Raw genomic sequence first — 23,910 nt, forward strand, 5'->3', positions numbered from 1 at the left:
ATAAAAGGAGGTCAGATAAGGCTAAGAAGTTCAAAGCGATATGGGAAAACAAATAACGAAAGAGACACGGATAAAATAGAGTAATTAAAGTACAGAAAGTAATAAATAATAACAAAAATCAGAGCACAAGAAATTATAGTGCGCTAATGCGCTTACTAATACGAAAAAATAACGAGACTATGTACTAGCCTTCTACCCTAATATGGTTCCTCCACACCCTCCTATCTAAGGTCATGTCTTCGATAAGCTGTAACTGCGCCATGAATGTGGTCCAAATATTGACTGTAAAAGGATTTTTTCATGGAATTCATTTGTATGTCACATTTTCTGGAAATAGGTAAAGAGGAAAAACGAAAGTCTCTTAATATAATAAGCATGAGTTCAATTCTCATTAATTCCTTTTCGATCCCCAGTGTAAGAGAAAAAACGACAATACTGGTTCACTAGGATTTAGGGAAGACGAAGAATACCATGAAAACGCAAACAGAAAACAAATGCAAAGTGCAGAGCATAGCAGAATCGATAATTGCTAATTATATTAGAGAACGGTAGTAATATACAAGTAGTATACGCATCAGCCTATACTTACCAATAAAGAATAGGAAGCTAACAACAAACATCTTTACATGTGTGTGTATATATATGCTTCATTTTTGCAAAAAGAGTGCAGCTCCAACCAAGGCTATCCATATTGTTAAAATTGCCCAGAATGATTGGCTTTTCTCCAAATCAACTGGGGGCTTCCAGACCAGAAAGTCTCCCACCCAGTCCCTGCTTGATGGAAGCTGATTCGTTGTAGACCGACTTTGTCTTTCATCTTTGTCCTTGTTTTTATCAGTCCATGATCCAGCATAACTATACAAAAAAGGAAGGGAAATTAGTGCTGATCTTCAATGATGCTTGGAAGCACTCAGCCACAGGAAGCATGAGTCCCTCAAATGAATTACTTTGTAGAAATATTCTTGTGAATAAGTAGTCCCTAATGTTGTGAAATTGAGCAAACACCTAATATTTAGTAAAGAAGAAGAAAACAATGATGTGTTAGAACTGTTTAAGAATATTACACCAGATAGTGGCCTCACGTACTATACACATGTTGTCATTCAGTTACCATTAATCTTCTAGCATGGTTAAATGAGTCTAAATGAGCTTCACTCAATCGATTTCCAACTTCAGAATGTCTGTCTCTAATATAACTTGAAAAAGTTCTCAGTTGATCTTAATCATCTGAAGTCGCATTCCTACTCAGTGGACCTCTGCAATCCACTTCCATGGAGAAATTTGCATTTGTTAACAAAAGAGGGAAGAGAGGGAGCATAGTGGAATAGTATGTTAAAAAAACCTAATGACTTGTTCAAACTGCAAACATCTTCTATCAGAAAGATCTGTGTGAAGCTGAGAGGCGAGTTTGTGAAGATGCCAGGGAGAAGAGTAGTGTGTCGAACCAAGGTACCCCAAAATGGATCTTCATGCTGAGGCTGGCTGCTCATCGAAAGCTCTACACTAGAGACAGACTAGCTCACTGGAGTACTGATAATCTGTGCTGTCTCTGGTGTAGCTGCAAAGGAAAGTATCTCTCACCTTTGTCTTTGAATGTGAGATACCTGCTAATATATGGTGTAAAATTCTGTAATAGCAGGGGATACAGAGGCAATGCTGCTTTGGCAGGAAGAGGTGAGGTGGGCTGCAATAAATTGCAAGGGGAAGTGTTCAGCTGCTGAAGTGTATAGAATGACAATGGCTTGTTCATTATACTATGTCTGGCAAGAGAAGAATATGAGAATCTTCCAGGGAAAACACACGTCTGTGGGAACAACAGTCAGGATGATTATCCAAGAAGTTATCTTAAGGGGAACCTTGAAGGCAAAACTAGCAAAGATGATGGAGAGCTTGATTACATGTACGATAAGATAGTTTAGCATTATTCTCGTAGTTTCTTATCTTCCAATTTTTGTCACTACCTGTTGTTCTTTGTGCTTCGGTTATCACAGTATTTTGTTGTTGTTAAAAGTTAAGGCTTTCCCTATTATTTGTTGTGTCTTCTTTACTTTTGTATTTTTTTTCCAAACTGCTTTGATATGGATTACTTGAGTCGAGGGTCTTTCGGAAACAGTCTCTCTACCTCCACGAGATAGGGAGAAGGTTTATGTACACTTTACTCTCCCCGGACTCCACCTGTCGTATTTCCCAGGGTATGTTGTTGTTGTTGACAATGTTGCTCAAACTCTTCAAAAATATTGGCGGGTGCATGTCGGATCCTCCAAAAGTAGTGCAGTTTTGGAGAATCCGACACGGGTGCGGTGACATTTTTGAAGAGTCCGAGCAACATAAGTTGTTGATGTACTATAAGATAGAGGAGTGCATGGACCAGTAGAAAGTAGCTTATGCTGGAGCCATTTTGCTCAGCTTCAGTTAGTTTCAAGTGCTTGTATTGTAAATATTCCACTTGGTAAATATAATTTCTTTTACTTACCCCAAAAACAAAAGATAATTTCAATTGTTCAACTGCCCTGCTATTTCTATGCTTTAACGAATAGATATCCTAGAGGCATATACTACAAAATTTTCCAATAATCCATGGATGCTAAAAGTAGCACACAAATAACAGTGGTTTCATAGTCAGTTTCGCTGGACTGTTACACCACATACCTATGCTACCTCCCACTAGGACATTAAGGTATCAGGTAACTTTGCCCAATGCTTATCAAGACTTCAGCAGATCACAAGAAATTACCTAGATTTTTTCGTCTCTGCTGGAAGTTGAACCATGGTTTTCAAAGTTTGCACTCCCTTCATTTACCACTAAGTCACATTCTTTGGTGTTTAATAAATTATTTTTACAATTATATTGATGTCAGCTAGTAACTTCACGTTCAAGTCACTATCATATTAAAACGAATGAACCACTAAATAACCATATTGATTGCCCCAGGCACTTGCATATCATGCCCCCTGCATAGAAGCAAGTTATTGGTACTGTTTTGTTTGGCTAACATATGCACTATTAGATGAATGGGATTTACCTATCATAGCTAGAACCAATAAGTGGTATAGTGACCATTTCTTCTTGAGATATCTTCAACTTAGGTGCTTGCAATATATAACGAAGTTCTGCAGCTTGACGTCGGATGCTGACACTGGGATGTTTTCTTTCTAGTTGCTTATACAAATCAATGCAGTCTGTGTGGCGGTTATTAGCTTCATAGGCCATTGCAAGCCATATTTGTATCTGAAAGTTCAATTTGCAAATGCAATTAGTCTTAGAATAAAATTAGCACATCTTATGTGTGGTTTACCCAGGAAGTAGCATGCTACTAACCTCTCCACCAAACAAGGTTGGTCTAGGAATGATAGTAAGAGCACCTTCAAGGAACTCTATTGCACGTCCATACATGCCCTTCTCATAAGCCTTCTGGCCCAAATCAAACATTAATTGAGCAGTTTTTCTGCGTTCCGATTGCTCCTTTGCCACCTAAATTTCAAACCAGAGTTAAAACGATGGTTTTGAGACTAAAGGATCTGAAATTTTTCATCAAACCAATTTTTAGCAAAGTAATTTAGAAGATATTTTCACCCTTTACTAACTCATCACGATAAAGCTTCACCACATAAAGCAGTAAGCATTTTATAAAGCATGCAAGAGAAATATCTGCAATAATAGTTGTTAGGATAATTTGCAGCAAATTTCTACTGTCACTACAGCTCTTCGAGGGTGTCTTGCTTGCAAATATATATTATTCAAATTAGAAAACTTTTTTCAACTAGTGGAAAATAGTTTCTAGCCATTGATGCACTACAAAATATAGTGCTAAAGAGTACTCAGAAATAGTTAACTCATTTCTGCAATTCCAGATACAAATTTGTAGTTGTACCTTACCCGCTATAGTTTCCTTTCTTTTGCTCACTGGCTAGTGGCTACCACAATTCAAAATTAAATTACAACTCCATCCATCCTAGAATAATGTCACTTTAGCACAAATATTTGTCCCAAAATACGTGTCACCCTAGGAATTCAAGATTACAAAATAGCATGTTTTTCCAACTATACCCTTGTATTAATAGTCCTCAATTCTCAAGAAACATCTAATAAATAGGCGTAACTTAGTAAACTATACCTTTTATTAATTATTTTTCCTAATGGGCGTGAAATGAGCTAAAGCAACACTTATTTTGGTATGGAAGGAGTACTTAACAGTCACCAAATCCAAAATTCAATCCGAGTACAGTTTCAAAAGTGATGCTATTAGCAGCGAGTTAAACATAGACGAAAGTTGAATAAATTATTATTAGTACACCGGAAAAGGCCAGATTGATCCTATCTTAGGTAGGTGCATCAGCTATTTATCTCCAAGTGTTAATACTTAAAACAGGTAATTATACTGTGAAGAAATAAAGCATATTATGGATGCATAGATATAAACTTTCAGATTCCTTTGGTTCATCTTATAATCTGCCTAAATCTAGATGGGCGGAAATTAGCAGGTGCACAGTGGTGTGCACAAACTGGGCCGAACGCTATTATAATAAAATAATAATAATACATGAATAGTTAGGCATGGATTGTTATAACTGTTGGGTTTAATTGATAGTTTGAATGAAAAATTGAGGGAAAAAGAAGTGGAGGGAAAAATGATTTATTCTCTGTTGTTTTATTAAATAAGTTTTGGTCCCACATAGGTGGTGGAAAGGAAAAGTCTCCTACTTAAAAGTAGAAGCACTCCTTCATATTGCTAAAGGGTCAAGAAGAGGGTCTCCCCTCGCGCCGTCATCGTCGCTCGATCGGCTCGGCTTCGGCTACGGCTTCGAATTTGGATTTGAATTTGGATTTGGTCGATTGATTGATAATCTTTTTGGACCAAATTTTTTTTAAATTTTAATTAATTAATATTATTTATTTATTTAATTAATTAAATGAAAAAATCCTGACCCTTGACCCGCGATCCGTTTCTTTCTCGGATTAATTTAAAAAATATTTCCCTCCATTTTTCCAACGAATTTTTGAAAGGTTGCAACCTTGTCCGAAAAGTTGCAAACATTTTCTCAATAGGCAAACATTTTCCCAACAGGTGCATTTTCTTAAAAGGTGTAAACAATCTATATATATCTGTTAATCCTCAGAATGTTCCATACGAAATTTCTGAAATAACATCTTCTTCTTCTTCTTTCTGCACTTCCTAAAATCGTGTGATATATAGCCTTCGAGTGGTTCGCAGACACCAAAATTTGCAGTACCTTTACTTTAGTGAGTAAATCGTTCTATCCTGGGAGGAAAGATTCCAAAACCTCGGGTACTTTGAGGGGAATAATTTTCTTAAGCTCACACTGTGTATTCAATGGGCTCGATTCTGTTCTTACAATAATTTTTCATATACTGTTATTATTTTCAGATTCATTCCAGATTCTGTGTTTTATTACTTTCAGAAGTTATTATTACTGTTTAATATTTTCCAATATAGTTTAATAACAATCTTAAGGAAATTAGCGTTATTTTTATTTTTCTGATTAAACTGTATTCTATTTTTGGAGACTAAAACCTGTGTGATTTTCTACTCTGTATGAAATAAATATTCTGACTTGAAGAGTATAAAAACTTCGTTGGAATATTAAAGTTCATACTTGTACAACGATTTGAAGAGTATAAAAACTTCATCGTTGTTTTTGTAAAAGGTCTGATATTCTGAAATATTAAGACAATTTATCTATTTTGACAGTGAAAAGAAATGACAAGTGATACTGCTACTACTTCTGCGACTGTTGCTGCAACAAGCCGCATTTCAGTGCCACCGGCAGAAAAATCAGGAAAATTTTCTAGAGCCAACTTCAAAGGATGGCAGCAAATGGTGTTCTTTTGGTTTATCACTCTTGGTATGCAGAAGTTCACCAACGAAGACTCTCCTGTGCCCGCTGCTGATATGCCGGCCAATGAAAAATTTATAATTACTAAGGTATGGACACAAGCGGATTTTCTATGCAAGGGCTACATCCTAAGTGCTTTGGATGATGATTTGTACAATGTCTACAATGTTGTGAAAACTTCTAAAGAATTGTGGGATGCACTTGAGAAGAAGTACAAGACTGAAGACGCATGCTTGAAAAAATTTGTGGTTGCTAAGTTCCTAGACTATAAAATGATAGATAACAGAACTGTTGGAACCCAAATTCAAGAACTACAACTTATTTTTCATGACCTTATTGCTGAAGGTATAGTTAATGAAGCATTTCAAGTGGCTGCAATGATAGAAAAATTGTCTCCTTCGTGTCGAGATTTCAAAAATTATCTAAAGCACAAGCGCAAGGAAATGAAGTTGGAAGATTTTGTGATTCGTCTCAAGATTGAGGAAGATAACAAAACAGCAGAAAAGAAGTCACGTGGAAATTCAACAATTATGGGAGCGAACATCGTTGAAGATGCTGCTCCAAAGAATAAGAAAAGGAAGCAACCTTTTGAAAAAAATCAAGAGCAGAACAAGAAAAAGTTCAAGGGCAATTGTTATAATTGTGGGAAAGTTGGCCACAAAGCTCCAGATTATCGTCTTCCGAAAAAGGACAAGAGAAAGGGACAAGCCAATATGGTGGAAAATAAAGAAGGTATGGATGATCTATGTGCAATGCTATCAGAATGCAACCTAGTAGGTAATCCCAAAGAATGGTGGCTTGATTCGGGAACTACTTTGCATGTGTGTGTAGTCCGAGAAGCCTTCTCTACTTATTCCCCTGCAGCACCTGATGCGACGATCTATATGGGAAATTCTGCAACTGCTAAGATTGAAGAATATGGAAGAGTATTTCTGAAAATGACATCCGGCAAGGTGGTGACGCTGAACAAAGTTTATCATGTTCCAGAAATGCGAAAGAATTTGGTGTCTGCCGGTCTTCTTATCAAGAATGAATTCAAGTGTGTTCTAGTTTCAGACAAAGTAGTTGTCAGTAAGAATGAAATGTATCTAGGAAAAGGCTACCTCACTGAGGGTCTTTTCAAACTAAATGTAATGGTTGTTGATGATAATAAAGTTCAAGCTTCTTCTTACTTACTTGAGTCAAATAATTTATGGCATTCACATTTATGACATGTCAATCATAAAACCTTGCGAAAACTGATTAACTTAAATATATTGCCTAACTTTGATTGCAATAAATCAAAATGTCAAGTATGTGTTGAATTTAAGTATGCTAAACATCCTTATAAATCTATTGAAAGGAATTCTAATCCCTTAGAATTGATTCACACAGACATTTGTGATATGAAGTCTACACCAACTCGTGGTGGGAAGAAGTATTTTATAAATTTTATTGACGATTGCACTCGATATTGTTATGTGTATTTGCTTAGTAGTAAGGATGAAGCAATTGATGCATTTAAGCAATACAAGAACGAAGTGAAAAATTAATTGAATAAAAAGATAAAAATGATTAGAAGTGATAGGGGTGAAGAATACGAATCTCCTTTTGAAGAGATATGTTTAGAATATGGAATTATTCATCAAACTACTGCCACTTACACACCACAATCAAATGGAATTGCGGAAAGAAAAAATCGAACATTAAAAGAAATGATGAATGCTCTATTAATAAGTTTCGATTACCGCAGAACTTGTGGGAGGAAGCTATCCTTACAGCTAATCGAATACTCAACAGAGTGCCCCACAGCAAAACACAATCTATTCCATATGAACTATGGAAAGGAAGAAAAACCAACTTGAAATATTTCAAAGTGTGGGGGTGTTTAGCAAAGGTCAAAGTTCCTTTGCCCAAAAGGATAAAAATCGAACCAAAGACCGTGAATTGTGTTTTTATTGGCTATGCTACAAACAGCAAAGCTTGTCGATTTTTGGTTCACAAATCAGACAATCCTGAAATTCATGTTAATACGGTAATTGAATCAGATAATGCTGAATTCTTTGAAAATATTTATCCGTATAAAACCAAATATGAGTCCTCAAGTGAAAGATCTAAACGACCGCGAGAAGAACCAAAGGAAAGTACACCAACCGAAGAGGATCCAAGGCGTAGCAAACGTCAAAGGATATCTACTTCCTTTGGACCAGATTTTGTGACATTCTTACTTGAAAATGAGCCTCAATCATTTAAAGCTGCAATGTCTTCTTTTGATTCAGCATTTTGAAAAGAGGCAATCAATAGTGAAATTCAATCAATTTTGAATAACCATACATGGGAATTGGTTGATCTTCCTCCTAGAAATAAACCTTTAGGATCAAAATGGATTTTTAAAAGGAAAATGAAAGCTGATGGCACTATTGATAAATATAAGGCAAGACTTGTGGTCAAAGGTTATAGACAAAAAGAAGGCCTTGATTACTTTGACACATACTCGCCGGTAACAAGGATAACATCTATTCGGGTGTTAGTGGCACTTGCAGCTGTATATGGTCTTGAAATCCATCAAATGGATGTTAAGACGGCTTTCTTAAATAGAGAATTGGAGGAAGAAATTTACATGGAACAACCTGAGGGTTTCGTAGTTCCAGGTAAAGAAAGGAAAGTGTGCAAACTTGTTAAGTCACTTTATGGACTTAAACAAGCACCTAAACAATGGCATGCGAAATTTGACCAAACAATGTTGGCAAATGAATTTAAGATTAATGAGTGTGACAAATGTGTTTACATTAAAAATACTCCAAATCATAAAGTCATTGTTTGTTTATATGTTGATGACATGTTGATAATGAGTAAAGACATTGCCGATGTAAATCCTACGAAGCGTATGCTTGCTAGCAAATTTAACATGAAAGACTTAGGGGTTGCTGACTTGATCTTAGGAATTAGGATCCATAAAACTCCACAAGGTCTAGCATTATCACAATCACATTATATTGAAACCATTCTTGATAAGTTCAAATATTTAAATTTTAATGTTGCAAAAACTCCAATTGATGTAAGTTTTGCACTTCAAAAGAATGAAAGTAAAAGTGACTCACAATTGGACTATGCACGAGTTTTGGGAAGTTTGATATATATTATGAATTGTACACGACCAGATATAGCATGTGCTATTAGCAAGTTGAGTCGATTCACGAATAATCTCAATCAAACTCATTGGATGGCAATGAAACGAGTCTTGGGGTATTTGAAACACACCCAAAACTATGCTTTGCATTATAATAAATATCCCGCAGTAATTGAGGGATATAGTGATGCAAACTAGATCACCGGATCATCTGAAGTTAAATCCACAAGTGGATATGTTTTCACCGTTGGAGGAGGAACAGTGTCTTGGAAATCATCAAAACAGACATGCATCGCCCGCTCTATAATGGAGTCTGAATTTATAGCTTTAGACAAGGCTGGTGAAGAAGCTGAATGGCTCCAAAATTTTTTGGAAAATATTCCATTTTGGCCCAAACCTTTGGCACCCATATGTATACATTGTGATAGTCAAGCGGCAATAGGGAGGGCAGGAAGCGTTATGTATAATGGAAAATCGCGTCACATTCGACGGCGACACAATACTGTTAGACAACTACTCTCTAGTGATGTTATCACTATTGACTATGTAAAGTCAAGAGATAACGTATCGGATCCACTGACAAAAACTATCTAGAAAGGCTGTTGAAAGATCATCGAGGGGAATGGGGTTAAGGCCTAGGACAAGTCATCATGGCGGTAACTCTACCTAGTAGACTAGAGATTCCAAGAACTAGGTTCAAAGAGATCAAACAAAGTTATGATTGGCGGTTCAACATTGTCAAATAACTCAACTCATTCTCGTGATGATGACAATGTTCAGAGACAAAGGATAAAACCTTAAGGCTTTTTAATGAGTTAATAAAGCATTAAAGATTTTTTAATGATTATCTAAGTCTGGCGAAAAATGACTAGATAGTGTGTCTATAGGACTACACGTTTAGAAATCACTTATGTGAATGTGAAGTATAAGCCGCTTTAAGGGGAATGACGGTAAAGGTCTATTCTCTATGCATTCACGAAACCAGGCGGTGTTCATGGCTGAAACGAACACAACCGTGAGAACCATAGATGGTTGATGATTAATTGTGTGACTTATGTTGTCTAGTTATACAACAAAGTTCGACGATTCAAAAATATCGCATCTACCGATTGATCGAGTATATCCTATATAATTTCAATATGAAAAGTTCAAAGGAAAACCTACTTATCCAGATGCAATTAATCTTCGCTTGTATATCACACACTTATCCGTGCATTCCTTTATCTTGAGACATTCCCCATTCATGTGGGGGATTATTGAGTTTAATTGATAGTTTGAATAGAAAATTGAGGAAAAAAAAGTGGAGGGAAAAATGATTTATTCTCTATTGCTTTATTAAATAAGTTTTGGTCCTACATAGGTGGTGGAAAGAAAAAGTCTCCTACTTAAAAGTAGAAGCACTCCTTCATGTTGCTAAAGGGTCAAAAAGAGGGTCTCCCCTCGCGCCGTCGTCGTCGTCGCTCGATCGGCTCGGATTCGGCCACGGCTTCGGATTTGGATTTGAATTTGGATTTGGTCGATTGATTGATAATCTTTTTGGACCAAATTTTCTTTAAATTTTAATTAATTAATATTATTTATTTAATTAATTAAATGGAAAAATCCTGACCCGTGACCCGCGATCCGTTTCTTTCCCGGATTAATTTAAAAAATATTTCCCTCCATTTTTCCAACGGATTTTTGAAAGATTGCAACCTTGTCCGAAAAGTTGCAAACATTTTCCCAACAGGTGTCTTTTCTTAAAAGGTGTAAACAATCTATATATATATGTTAATCCTCAGAATGTTCCATACGAAATTTCTGAAATAACATCTTCTTCTTCTTCTTTCTGCACTTCCTAAAATCGTGTGATATACAACCTTCGAGTGGTTCACAGTCACCAAAATTTGCAGTACATCTACTTTAGTGAGTAAATCATTCTATCTTAGGAGGAAAGATTTCAAAACCTCGGGTACTTTGAGAGTAATAATTTTCTTAAGGACACACTGTGTATTCAGTGGGCTCGATTCTATTCTTACAATAATTTTTCATATACTGTTATTATTTTCAGATTCATTCCAGATTCTGTCTTTTATTACTTTCAGAAAATATTGTTACTGTTTAATATTTTCCAATACAGTTTAATAACAATAACATCAATAATAATATAGGGAATGATAAGGCTGGCTATGATAGCTTCTATTTATTTTATTTTTTGCAGCAAACTAGAGGAGCTCTGAAGGTTTAACTAGAAGAATATAAGGAAGAAGGCCTCACCTTTTCGAGCTCCCTTCGAACTCTTTCCCGCTTCTCCTCCTCAGTCTCTTCACTGATTTCACCTTCTTCACCATATTCCTCATCAACAAGATTCTGCAATTCCTCTGCTTTTTTCTCCAATTCCTTCATCTCCTCTATCTCCTTCACTCTCCTCTTCATTTCTTTCTCCCAATCGACCTCGTCTCCCCCTCCTCCCCCTTCTTCTCCTTTATCTTCAACACCATTTCCATTCTCATCATCACTTGAATTCTCATAATCTACCGCACCCACTTTCGAATTTGCTTTCCCCCGAAGACCCACTTTCGGATTTACTCTTTCTCTTTCATTTTCAAACCCACTAGAAGCATACATGCCTTGATTCTGACATGGGTCTTTCTTCACAAAAAAGTTCAAAAGAACGTCCCTTGTTTTCCGATCTGGTAAGACGACGGCACGTGGAGTAGTCACGTGAGTTCCGTCAAGGAGTAGTGCTATGTTTCCGACTACTACTGCCATGTCCGGTGACTATTCAAATGAGTGGAGGAGGAAAACAGAGTTGGAATTTCAAACTGGGGAAGCTAGATATTTTAGCATATCAGTGATGAAATGGCGAAAAAGGCCTTTCGTTTGTGGTTTTGTGATGATAAGTTTGTTGTAAATATTGAGAAATTGTGTGGGTATTAATGGGTGCAAGAAAAATGGAGACGTGGCCCATCACTAACAAGAGCCGTGTGGCAGTGAGTGAAATTGGGTCTAAGAATTTTCAGAGCAGTGCGGACTTGGGAGTTTTGTCACGGCATGAAACTTTTCTGGTTTCACGGGTGACCCACCGTTCTCCGCCGTAGATGTAGCGGACGAATTAACAAATAAGTATGAGATAAAAAAAGTATGCGACAGGATAGATTTATGAGTTACTTATTAGGTGTTTTCTTTGAGTGTTTGAGTAATTAATTTAAATTCATTTTGTACTTAAAATAAGTTCTAATAAATAATTGAGTTTGTTTGAATATACTTATTTTAAAGAATTTATAAGTTAAAAATTACTTATAAGTCAAAATAATAAGTTACTTAAAATAAGTTCATCTAGACTCTGTGTTTGGCCAAAAGGAAAATGTCTTTCATTAAAAATAACTTCCTAGAAAATACTTTTTTGAAAATAAGTAGTCTTATTTATTTTTTAGTATTTGATACATAAATAAGAAAATATTATTTTAAAAAAATTTATATTTTATTATATTATTTTAAAAGCATTTATATTTTATCTAACAGTATTATGAAAGGGGTAGGGATGGGGAAGTGGGGTTCGAGATGGGGGGTGGAATAGTTAAGGAGTAAGGATTGGAAGGAGGGGGGGGCGTGTTTGAAAAGCCACCCTAGTACTCCCTCCATTTTCTTTTACTTGGTAATTTTTGATTTGACACACATATTAAGAAATTAATTATTGATATGATAAGTTTACCATTTTACCTTTACTAATCACTAAAGCCATAATTCAAATTCCAAAACATTTTGATACCAAAGATATTACCTCTCCCAATTAATTGAGGGTATAATTGATAAAAAAAAATTGTACTTTCTTTATTTGTCAAATTTGACAAATAAAAAAGAAAATCAAATTAGAAAATTTTTGACAAGTAAAAAGGAATAGAGGGAGTAGTTGAATTTGGTGTAATTGAGTGTAATTAGATTGTTTTACATGTGGTTGGTCATATAATTGTTTGGTCATCATATAATTTGATATAATTGACAGGGGGTAATTACGCTCTTCAATACTCAGGGAAGACTGCGAATTACTAGTAATTATATGAGTTAGTTACAAGTTAATTATTTTTTAATTTCTTTCTTTAATTTTTATTTTAATATATTTTTTGTTTTAATTAGTTGAAATTCTTTTTTATTTCTATCATTCTAATATTTTCTTAAAATATAATTATTATTTTTATGATTGATATTCTCTTTTTTTCTCATTCTCAACATTTACTTCATGTGATTCCATGCAATTTTTATATTATCTATTTTTTATGTTTATTCTTTTCATTAGCATAATTTTTTTAGTATTTTAATTTTTAAATAAAGTAAAATTCATTATTGAATAAGGTTATAGACTTAGGTTTTTCTTTTCTTTTAAATCATATTTATGTACATTATGTTGAAATTTGACATAAGAGTATTATGTTAAATTTTTTGTTTTAATTTAGAACTTATGTTATATTTTTATATTATTTATTTTGATAGTATTGACTTGATATTTCACAATGCAAGTCATTTATTTTTTAGTTAGACTTGATAAATTATCTTTTTGTCAAATGTTGTAATAATTTTATGACATTATATTTATAATATTAATATTTTTTGTTAAACATGCATTTCATGATGCTCATAGAAATCTTGTGTTTTTAGTTTTTATGATTAATTTTATTTAAAATATACTAATTTGAAAAATATAAATCAATTTTTTTTATAATATTAGTTAAGAACATATGTTTATTAATTAATATATTTTTAAAAGATAATGTATCTTAAATATTTAATTTAATATCATTATAAAAGCCCTTATTTGTCTAATATAATTTTTAAAATTAAGATATTTAATTTTTATTTTTAAAATTTAATATAACCTTATTGCATTTGTGCAACCAAACAGTACACTTGTAATTACATTGTGACAAACAAACATATCATCATAATTACTAGGTTGTGTAACTATTAGGCTAGTAATTATTCTCCTAGTAATTACACTAATTCCAATGACCAGGTGGCATTCCAAACAAATTCGAAATGTCACTTATACAACTTGTTTTCCTACTTTCATTTGGAAAATCATTTTCTTCATTTTTAAGAAATTTATTTCCCTACAAAAAATGTTTTCCAAACATTTTGTTCAATCAAATATAAGAAAATTAAAAAATATTTTCTTTCCTAACAAACACACATAATCGACAAGGTTTTATTCTACGTTGATATCCATTAGACAAATTAAATACCTAAACTTATTAGCATACTAATATATATTTCCAAAAAAGTAAAAATAACAAGAAATTAATTGCTACCTTGTAGCTTGTGCTCCATATGGAAAGCACGATTACTTGTTGTTTTTTCTTTAATATTTGATATATGTATTGGAGTTTGATTAAATTTGTATTCACGTTTTAAGGGGCCTCTCGCAAACAATGCTATCTTTTTGTACTTATTTTTTTAATAGTTATTTGATTTGATAAAAGGAAAAATACATAAATTCCCTATAAACTAATCACGAAATGTCAATTACATGCTTAAACAATTATGACGATCTATTACATATCTGAATTATTTAAAAGTGAATTTATTTCACTCTAGAAGTTGATGTGAAAAAAGAATTATCACGACCAAACCCATCGGTCATGCAGACACCTATTCTAATACCTAAATAGGAAAATCTTTACAGAAATATTATGCGAAAGTTTAACAAATCGAAATAACAGCCTAAAGAGTCGGGAATACACTATAATTGAATTTTAAAACTCTAATGTTTATTACAAGAAATATTCTAACACCCCCAAGAATACTAGTCTAAATAGGTACAAGAGCTTCTAAGAGTATAATATAAAAATAAAATAATGACATGGCTCCCACCATAAGGAAGGACGAGTAGAAGCCGTTGGAGAATCACACCGTCAGAATTCTCATACGAAGCTCGAATCTCTGGATGTTGACTAAAGTCAACTCTTTCAAACCTTAAGCCTCAAAAATGGCCAAACCACTTCAAAACTCAATCGGACATCTTGGAAAGCGTGCCACCCATCCCAACATCACAAATGAGCTATAAAGAAGCTACGGAAAGGGGTAAAATGGTAAAAACATGCAAAAGCACAAAAATGACCTTGGAGGTCATTACAACATGCACTATTAAAAGGACTTTCGTCCTCGAAAGTTAAGGGAGAAAGGCAGGAGAAAGGTGCCTGGTGCCTAAAAAAGGTGAGGATATCGGGTCCGCATGTCCTGCTCGATCTTCCAAGTAGCCTCCTCGATTGGACGATGCCTCCATTAGACTTTCACCGATGCAATCTCCTTAGAACTTAAATTCCTAACTTGCCTGTCCAAAATAGCTACAAGCTCTTCCTCAAAGGCTAATGACTCATCAAACTAGACCGAATCCCACTGAAGCACGTGAGACTTATCTGGAATGTACCGCTGTAGCATAGAAACATGGAATACAAGGTGAACACCTGATAGTACTGGGGGCAAGGCCAACTAATAATCTACCTCCCCTACCCACCTCAAGATCTCAAAAGGGCCAATGAACCTGGGGCTAAGCTTACCCCTCCTCCCAAATTTCATCATGCCCTTCATGGGCGACACTCGCAGGAATACCCAGTCTCCAAATGTGAGACTTATCTGGAATGTACCGCTGTAGCATAGAAACATGGAATACAAGGTGAACACCTGATAGTACTGGGGGCAAGGCCAACTAATAAGCTACCTCCCCTACCCACCTCAAGATCTCAAAAAGGCCAATAAACCTGGGGCTAAGCTTACCCCTCCTCCCAAATCTCATCATGCCCTTCATGAGCGACACTCGCAGAAATACCCAGTCTCCAACCATAAACTCCAAAGGCTGCACCTGCCGATCAGCATAACTCTTCTGCCTACTCTGGGAAGTATAGAGCCTCTCCTAAATCATATGAACTCTGTCCATTGACTCACAAAGAAAATTGGTGCCCCAAGGCCTAAACTCAAAGGCATCAAATCAGCCTATTGGGGAACAACATATCCTACCATACAATGCCTCTAAAGGGTTCCATCTCGATGATCGAATGGTAGTTATTATTATATGCAAACTCTGCCAATCCCACTGACCTCCAAAATCAATAACACAGCCCCATAGCATGTCCTCCAAACCTAAATAATCCTTTCTATCTGGCCATCGGTCTGAGGGTGGAAGGTTGTGCTGAGCTCAACTCGAGTACCCAACTCCTTTTGTATAACCCCCTAGAAATGCAAAGTGAACTGGGTACCACGGTCTGAAATGATAGATATTGGTACCCCATGCAATCGGACTACCTCTCGGATGTAAATCTGAACTAACTTCTGTGAAGTGTAGGTAGTCTGAACTGGTAAGAAGTGAGCCAACTTGGTAAATAGATCCATGATGATCCAAATAGAATCAAAACCTCAGGAGGTACGTGGTAAGCCCACTATAAAGTCCATAGCTATCCGATCCCACTTCCACTCTAGAATGGGTAGTCGCTGGGTCAATCCACCTGGCCTCTGATGCTCGAACTTGATCTGCTAACAGTTCAAGTACCTAGACATAAAAGCTATAATGTCCCGCTTCATCCCAAACCACTAGTAATATTGCCATAGATCGTGATACATCTTAGCCGCACCAGGATGAATGAAATATCTAGAATAATGGGCCTCTTCAAGGATGAGCCTAACTAGATCTCCAACTCTAGGAAAACAAATATGACCATCAATCCTCAAAATGACCTCCGGATCTAAGGTCACCTTCCTAACCTCCCCGCTAAGTACCTTATCATGAATCACCCTCAACTGTGGGTCCTCAAACTGCTGTGCCCGAATCTGCTCCATCAAGGAAGACCTAGCCTCTACACAAATAAGTACCCTGCCCGGCTCAGAAACATCAAGACGAACCATCTGGTTAGCTAAGGACTGAATGTCTGAAGCTAGAGGCCGCTCCTCAACTGATAATAATGCCAAACTCCCCATATTCACCGAGTTCCAGCTCAAACCATCTGCTACCATATTTGCATTACTTGGGTGATAGAGAATGGTGACATCATAGTCCTTCTGCAACTCCAACCATCTGCGTTGTCTCAAATTAAGGTCATTCTGGCTGAATATGTATTGAAGACTACAATGGTCTGTGTAAATATCACAATGGGCTCCATACAAGTAATGCCTCCAAATCTTTAATGCGAAGACTACCACCGCTAACTCTAAATCATGAGTGAGGTAGTTCCGCTCATGAACCTTCACCTGCTTGGAAGCATATGCAATAACTTTACCTTGCTGTATGAGAACGCAACCCAAGCCAATACATGAAGCATCACAACACACTGTAAATCCCTAACTCTCAACAGGAAGAATAAGGATCAAAGTTGAAGTCAACAAGGCTTAGAGATTCAAGAAGCTCGCCTCACACTCATAAGACCACCGGAAAGGAACGTTCTTCTGAGTCAATCTAGTCAAATGTGCTATAATAGAAGAGAACCTCTCCACAAACCATCTGTAATACCATGCCAACCCGACGAAATTGTGAACCTCGGTAGGAAAAATGGGCCTAGCCCAATCATGAACTGCCACTATCTTCGTTGGATCTACCATAATCCCATTCTTGGACACTACGTGCCCTAGAAATGCCATAGACTCAAGCCAAAATTCAAACTTAGTGAATCTGGCATACAACTGCTGATCTCGCAAGGTCTGAAGTACTATCCTCAGGTGCGAATCATGCTGCTCTCTGCTCCTGGAGTAGACTAAAATGTCATTAATGAATACAATGACAAAGAAGTCCAAGTAGGGCCTAAACATACGGTTCATCAAATCCATAAATGTTGCGAGGGCATTAGTTAACCCAAAAGACATGACAAAGAACTCATAGTGACCGTATTGAGTCCTGAAATAGTCTTAGGGATATCTGACTCCCTAATCCTCAACTGGTGATACCCTGACCTCAAATCTATCTTAGAAAACACTACTATACCCTGGTACTGGTCAAATAAATCATCAATCTGTGGCATCGGGTACCTATTCTTGATGGTTACCTTATTCAGCTGCCTGTAATCAATACATATGTCGAAGGTATCATCCTTCTTTTTCACGAATAGAACAGGACCACCCAGGGAGACACACTGGGTATGATAAACCCCTTACTCAAGAGGTTATGGAGCTATACCTTAAGCTCCCTCAACTCAACTGGAGCCATCCGATATGGTGGAACAAAGAATGGTTATGTTCCCAGCTTAACATAAATACTAAAATCAATATCACGCTCAAGAGAAAGGCCAGATAGATTGGTTGAAATACATTTGGGAACTCTCGGACCACCGGAATAGAATCAATAGAAGGAGTGTAAGCACTAGTGTCACAAACATAAACAAGATAGGCTAGAAACCCTTTACCCACTAATCACTGATCCATAAAGAAGAAAATCACACCACACGGCACATGACTAACTACATCTACCCATACGATCGGAGGAATACCAGGCATATACAAAGTAATATTCTTGGAGAAACAATCCAAAATCGCATGATGAGTAGACAACCAATCCATGCCTAGAAACAAGTCAAAGTCTACCATATCTAACATAATTAGGTCCTCTCTAATATGATACCCCACGATAGTCACCACACAGGATTGATAAACTCTATCCATTACTAAAAAATCACCTACAAAGGTAGCTACACACATAGACACATGAAATGGCTTACATAAAATATCCCACCAAGTAGCATAAGACTCATCTCTACCACTTTGTACACTCTCTTTGGGCGGCTGAACTGGGGTCTTGGGGGCTTAAACCTGCTGACCCTGCTGTATTTGGCATCTGTGATGGCTAATAGTAGGACTCTCCCTGGAAAAGGGGCCTATCACACCGCACTCGTAGCATGGCCCTCTGAATTAACCTCACTGTGATGTCCTAGCTGAACCTGAATGGCCATCACAACCTGAATACCCGAAAGTCTGACCCCAAGAAGACTAAATCAAAGTCTGTCTGCTCTAACCGCTAGTACCTACTTATCCTCCATCGGTAAGCTGTAAGGCTACCTGAACTGGTCTACTGGGTGGATACTACTAGGGATGACCTCTAAAAAAAGAACCCCTAACCGCTGGTACCTACTTATCCACTGTCGGTAAGCTGTAAGGCTACCTAAACTGGTCTACTAGGTGGATACTGCTGGGGATGACCTCTAAAAAAAGAACCCCTACCATATGACTGGAGTCCCTGAAACTACCCTGGCGGCGAGGCCTTTTATCGCTGCCTCCGTAGGTCTCATGATGCATAGCCTCAATAATATGGGTATGATCTACTATTTGCAAGAATGAACAGTCGAATGCAACCATCTACTCTGTAAACAACGTCAAAGGAACAGTTAACCCTCTAAAAAATCGGCGTACCCACTCCTTTTCTATCGGTATAATCATGATAGCGTGCCTAGAGCGCTCATGGAACCTAGACTCATATTTTATGACTATTATCGATCCCTATACCAGTGATGTGAACTCATATCTCTACCTCTCCCTCAAACTGCAGGGTATATATTTCTCCAAGAAAGTATCGGAGAACTGAGTCCATAATATCGATGGTGATCCCATGAGTCTGCAGCTGAGATAAGACCTTTATAATTGCTTCGCTGGTCCATCCAGCTGAAAAGCAGTATAATCAACCGCGTGAGACTCCACCAACCCGAGGTTATACAACCTCTCCTAGCAACTAACCAGAAATTCGTAGGCATCCTTGCCCGCGATACCTGAGAACCTGAGAGGGCCCAATCTGATAAATCTGCCCAACATCTTTTTCTCCTCAGTAGTCATAATTGGCCTAGCTGTCATGTGCTAGACAACCGTAGGAATAGGTTGTATCACTAGATAGGGAGATGTAGTAGTAGAGTGTAGAACTGGGGCCGGATCATACTGTGCCCCTACCTTTACTAAAGTTTGAGCCTCTTGTCGAACCTAGAGTTCGAGAGATGTGTTAGGTAGGGTCCCTTTTTGGGACACACCTTTTATGAAGCTGAGGATCCAGTCTCGGGTATTCTATAACAGTGGTGTGGCAAAGAATTCGAGTGGAGACTAGGCTGGATCCTCCTCTACTAGCTGATGCTCAAACTGCTCAACCTCAATGTCTGGCTCAGATGTTGGTGCTGTGGCTTGAGCTCTACCCCGGCCTTTATGTCGACCTCGACCTCTACCCTGAGCTGGGGCTCTATCTGTAGGCACAAGGGTCTCTCATCCACCCCTAGTAGATCTCATCCTCGCCAGAAAGAGTGAAACAATTAGAATTTAGAAGTGTTCATTATCATTAGCGCACGATCAGAAACAAGAATAGTAAATTAATTTCTAACAATGTCCTATAGCCTCTTGAAGATCGAATATGGATGTCATCGTATCGATCCGTAGGACTCTACTAGACACTTGCTCCTAAATTAGTGATACCGGTGAATCTAAGCTCTGATACCACTCTATCACCAGGCCATGATGGCGGCTACTATAACCCCTGAGTAGGCAAGCCAAACCCAAGACAAGTGGAAAATAAATCTCAATCTAATTAAATAATTAATAACATAAGAAGTCGGAAGCAAAAGAATATAACCAAAGAAAAGTTGAGTCAAGGTATAGATATGTAAATACGATATAAAATATACAAAAGGTCCGTTATTGACCAAAAGATTTGACTAACTGACACTAGACTAAACCCCGGACCTAGTGTCACTTATACAAGAGCTATTAAGTACAAAAGCTGACTATATGTATAAATATATAATACAAATCTGACAGTCCAAAATACAAAATACAAGTCAGAGAAAAAGAGGGGATGTGGTAAGTCTCTAAACATCGAGAGCTTACCATAATTTGGATCTGGCACTGCTATGGATGATCAGGCGCGCGCTGGGGCTGGCTCGAACTGGAAGCTGCATCAAAAAGATGCAGAAATGCAGTATGAGTACCAAAACATGGGGTACTTAGTAGGCATCCTAGGCCGGCCGAGTTCAAAAAGAATAAAATATATAATAAGCGACACGATGATACAAATAACAATATGAGAGGAGTAGAAACTACAAATACGGGGAAAGAGGGCACGAAAATAATCATACGGTAGTCAAGAAAGACCGACCAATCATGTAAGCACATTAATAATCCCAAATGGTAAAACACCGAAAGAATACACAAATGTAAACTCGTAGATAAGGCTCAATATCTTCCAAAAATATCATGAAGCACCCAAAATTCATGCCTCGGCTTTCCAATAGTAGTAGTAATACTAGTAACCTGAATATGAATCATGGACCACCCAGAATTCACACCTCGAGCTTCTCAATAATAATGATAATAATAATAATCCAAAATATATATATATATATATATATATATATATATATCAATGGGTTGCACAAAATTCACGCCTCGAGCTTCTCGATAAGAAGTGCCATAATTAAAATATCACCGGTATTTCCTTTAATGAAAATACTTATTCGTCAATCAAAATACTTGATATCACCATTTCATTCTTAAAAAAAGGCTTTTAACACCGGCGAGGTAATTTAAATAAAGTAGCATGTAAAAATCACATATCACTCGAACTGAGTAAAAATCTTGTCAAAGGAGACAAATCACTAACCCGAGACTCTGGTATACTGAAAGCACAGCCTCGGGCCCAACATTTCAATATAAAAAACAAGCAAGATCTAGCAACACACCGAAATCACATCAAACGACAATCAAAACCAATCAAGTCAAGCAATCGGCATCCTATGTTCAAATCACCTAGGAGCAAGCTCTAAGGATTTTAATCGATGCAAACAAGTCAAGCTATCACCTAGGCTAAGAATCCAATGACTAAAACCCCAAACTAGTCACTATCTATTGATCATTGAATCCTACTTGTCTAATGGATATCAACACATTAATCACCAACCTGATCATGCATTACTACTCAAAATATTCCAATTCTAACCAAGCAAGGTGTAACAAAGGTAAGCCATAACCTACCTCAAAGCCGAAACCGTACCTGAATTGCTAAACTTGAGTCTTTCCTTTCTAGGCAGCCTCTAAATGATTCCTCTTTATCAAATTATCAAAGGAAACATCAAAAAAAGGACAATGATACCCATATTGCTATAATTAAAAATGGAACTAAAATTGGATCAAAAATCGACATTGGAATCCTTGCACAAAATTGAAAAACCAATTCCTCTTAAGGTCCCAACTAGCTCAAGGAACTGATACTCCAAAAATGGGCGCATTTCGAGCACCGAAAGAGCTCAAATAACCACCAAAATTCAAGCCCTAGAATAGTAAAAAATACAAGGAAAAGGGCAATGTACCTCAAAGGAAGCCTTTGCTCCTAATTATGAACATACCAACGGATTCCCCTAAAAAATCCACGCAACCCAAATCACCCAAATATAGAGAGAAAAATTGAGTTTGGAAGTTTGGGGCTCAAATTTGAAAAAAAAAAACCAAAAATAGGTCTCTGATGTCGCTTTAGCGAGCTCCCGGTGTTCTCTTAAGCGACCACCTCAGAGAGGCGGGGGTTGCTTTAGATAACAGGTCGCTTAAGCGACAGTTTGCTTTAGTGACATTTGATCGCTTTAGCGACACTCGGCCCTGCAGCTTGGTTTCGTTAGCGGCATTCGCTTTAGCGATCAAGAGTTGCTTTAGCGATGGCACTAGGTACTGCCGGTGCAAATTTGGTCTTGCCATGCCAAATTCTCCGATGGGCATTCCAAATTCGTTCAGAACCCCGTGCGCACAAATGAGGTATGTAACCCAAATGGAAATGACATTCCGTATTCAATGGAATCGATAGATTTTCCAACAGAGGTCATTTCGATAGAATGTTGTCCAAAGATAAAGAATTTCAAAAAAAACACTTAAAATGCACAAACTGCCAAAAATTGTTCTGATCACCTTGGGAACCGAACCAAAAATCATCCTAGACCAAACTTGGCGTTTTCGAGCTAACCGCGTTGATGAAATTTTTATCTGAGTGCGTTAACTCAAAATATTGATTAAAGTCAAACTTGGCCAAACTTTAAAGTTAAAATGGCAAAATCATATAAACTCAAAACGAATTCCATAATCCAAACCAACCTTTCTTTTAGACCAAAATAGACCTTTCGGAGCTGATGGAACTGTCGAAATTCTCATATGACACTCGAATCTCTTGATGTTGACTAAAGGCAACTCTTTCAAACCTTAAGCCTCAAAAATTGCCAAACCACCTCAAAATTTAATTGGACACCTTTGAAAGCATGCCACCCATCCCAACATCACAAATGAGCTAAAAAAAGGTACAAAAAGGGGTAAAATGGTAAAAACATACAACAATACGAAAATGACCTTGGAGGTCATTACAACAAACATACACACTATAGAGATTTGTTCATCATCCATCTTAAACCAATGACGTCATCATAAATAGAGATACCATTTTAGAAATAACTAAAGCGTTGAATTCCCATAAACTCAATCTAATAGTTGAAATAATTATGATAGATAGAAATATAATTTAGGAACAACTAAAAAGTATTGAGTCCCTATAAACTCAATCCGATAGTCAAAAATATTAGGAAAAATAAACACACAATTTAGCAACAACTAAAGCATTAAGTCTCTATAAACTCAATCCAATAGTTAAAACAATCATAATCATAAGTACAGAATAGCCCGGACTCCTAGTCTTAAGTCTTGACTTAATAAACACATGACATCTCATTAAGGCCTTTACCATAATTCCAAGATCAAACCAGGCGATGTATAAACAAAAATTAGGCATCATATTATTTAAAACAAGTTATGAAACATTTTAAAGAAATCTTTCATAATAACATGTCCATTATTATGCAACAATAGCCTTTTTCTCATATGGTTTTCAATCAATCCCGATCGTCCTAAAACCAGAGTTTTCCTTCACTCACAAACCATTCTTTTTTTACCATCTTTACCAATGGTAAGTCTAGGCAAAATTAAGAGTTGTATTC

General features: G+C 36.8%; 1 protein-coding gene across 1 annotated transcript; it reads right to left on the reverse strand.

Moving 5' to 3' along the window:
* Nucleotides 1–511: 511 nt before the first annotated feature.
* On the reverse strand, nucleotides 512–11,985 carry LOC129880388 (uncharacterized). Its single transcript, XM_055954393.1, has 4 exons — nucleotides 11,222–11,985; nucleotides 3,320–3,472; nucleotides 3,024–3,229; nucleotides 512–855 (listed from the first exon to the last, which is right to left on the reverse strand). Exons 1-4 carry the CDS (start codon nucleotides 11,714–11,716, stop codon nucleotides 648–650), a joined length of 1,062 nt encoding a protein of 353 aa, XP_055810368.1. The 5' UTR covers nucleotides 11,717–11,985; the 3' UTR covers nucleotides 512–647.
* Nucleotides 11,986–23,910: the final 11,925 nt, after the last annotated feature.

Source organism: Solanum dulcamara, chromosome 2 (genome assembly GCF_947179165.1).
Source record: "Solanum dulcamara chromosome 2, daSolDulc1.2, whole genome shotgun sequence".
In the NCBI taxonomy this organism is placed as follows: domain Eukaryota; kingdom Viridiplantae; phylum Streptophyta; class Magnoliopsida; order Solanales; family Solanaceae; genus Solanum; species Solanum dulcamara.

Bases quoted from the DNA above. Each gene is read 5' to 3' on its own strand.
- LOC129880388 (XM_055954393.1), bottom strand. From the start codon at position 11,716: ATGGCAGTAGTAGTCGGAAACATAGCACTACTCCTTGACGGAACTCAC. The intron at 3,230-3,319 runs GTTAGTAGCATG...TTGAACTTTCAG, and splicing joins CAACCTTGTTTGGTGGAGAG to ATACAAATATGGCTTGCAAT. The intron at 856-3,023 runs GTAAATCCCATT...TTTTTTGTATAG, and splicing joins ATTGGTTCTAGCTATGATAG to TTATGCTGGATCATGGACTG.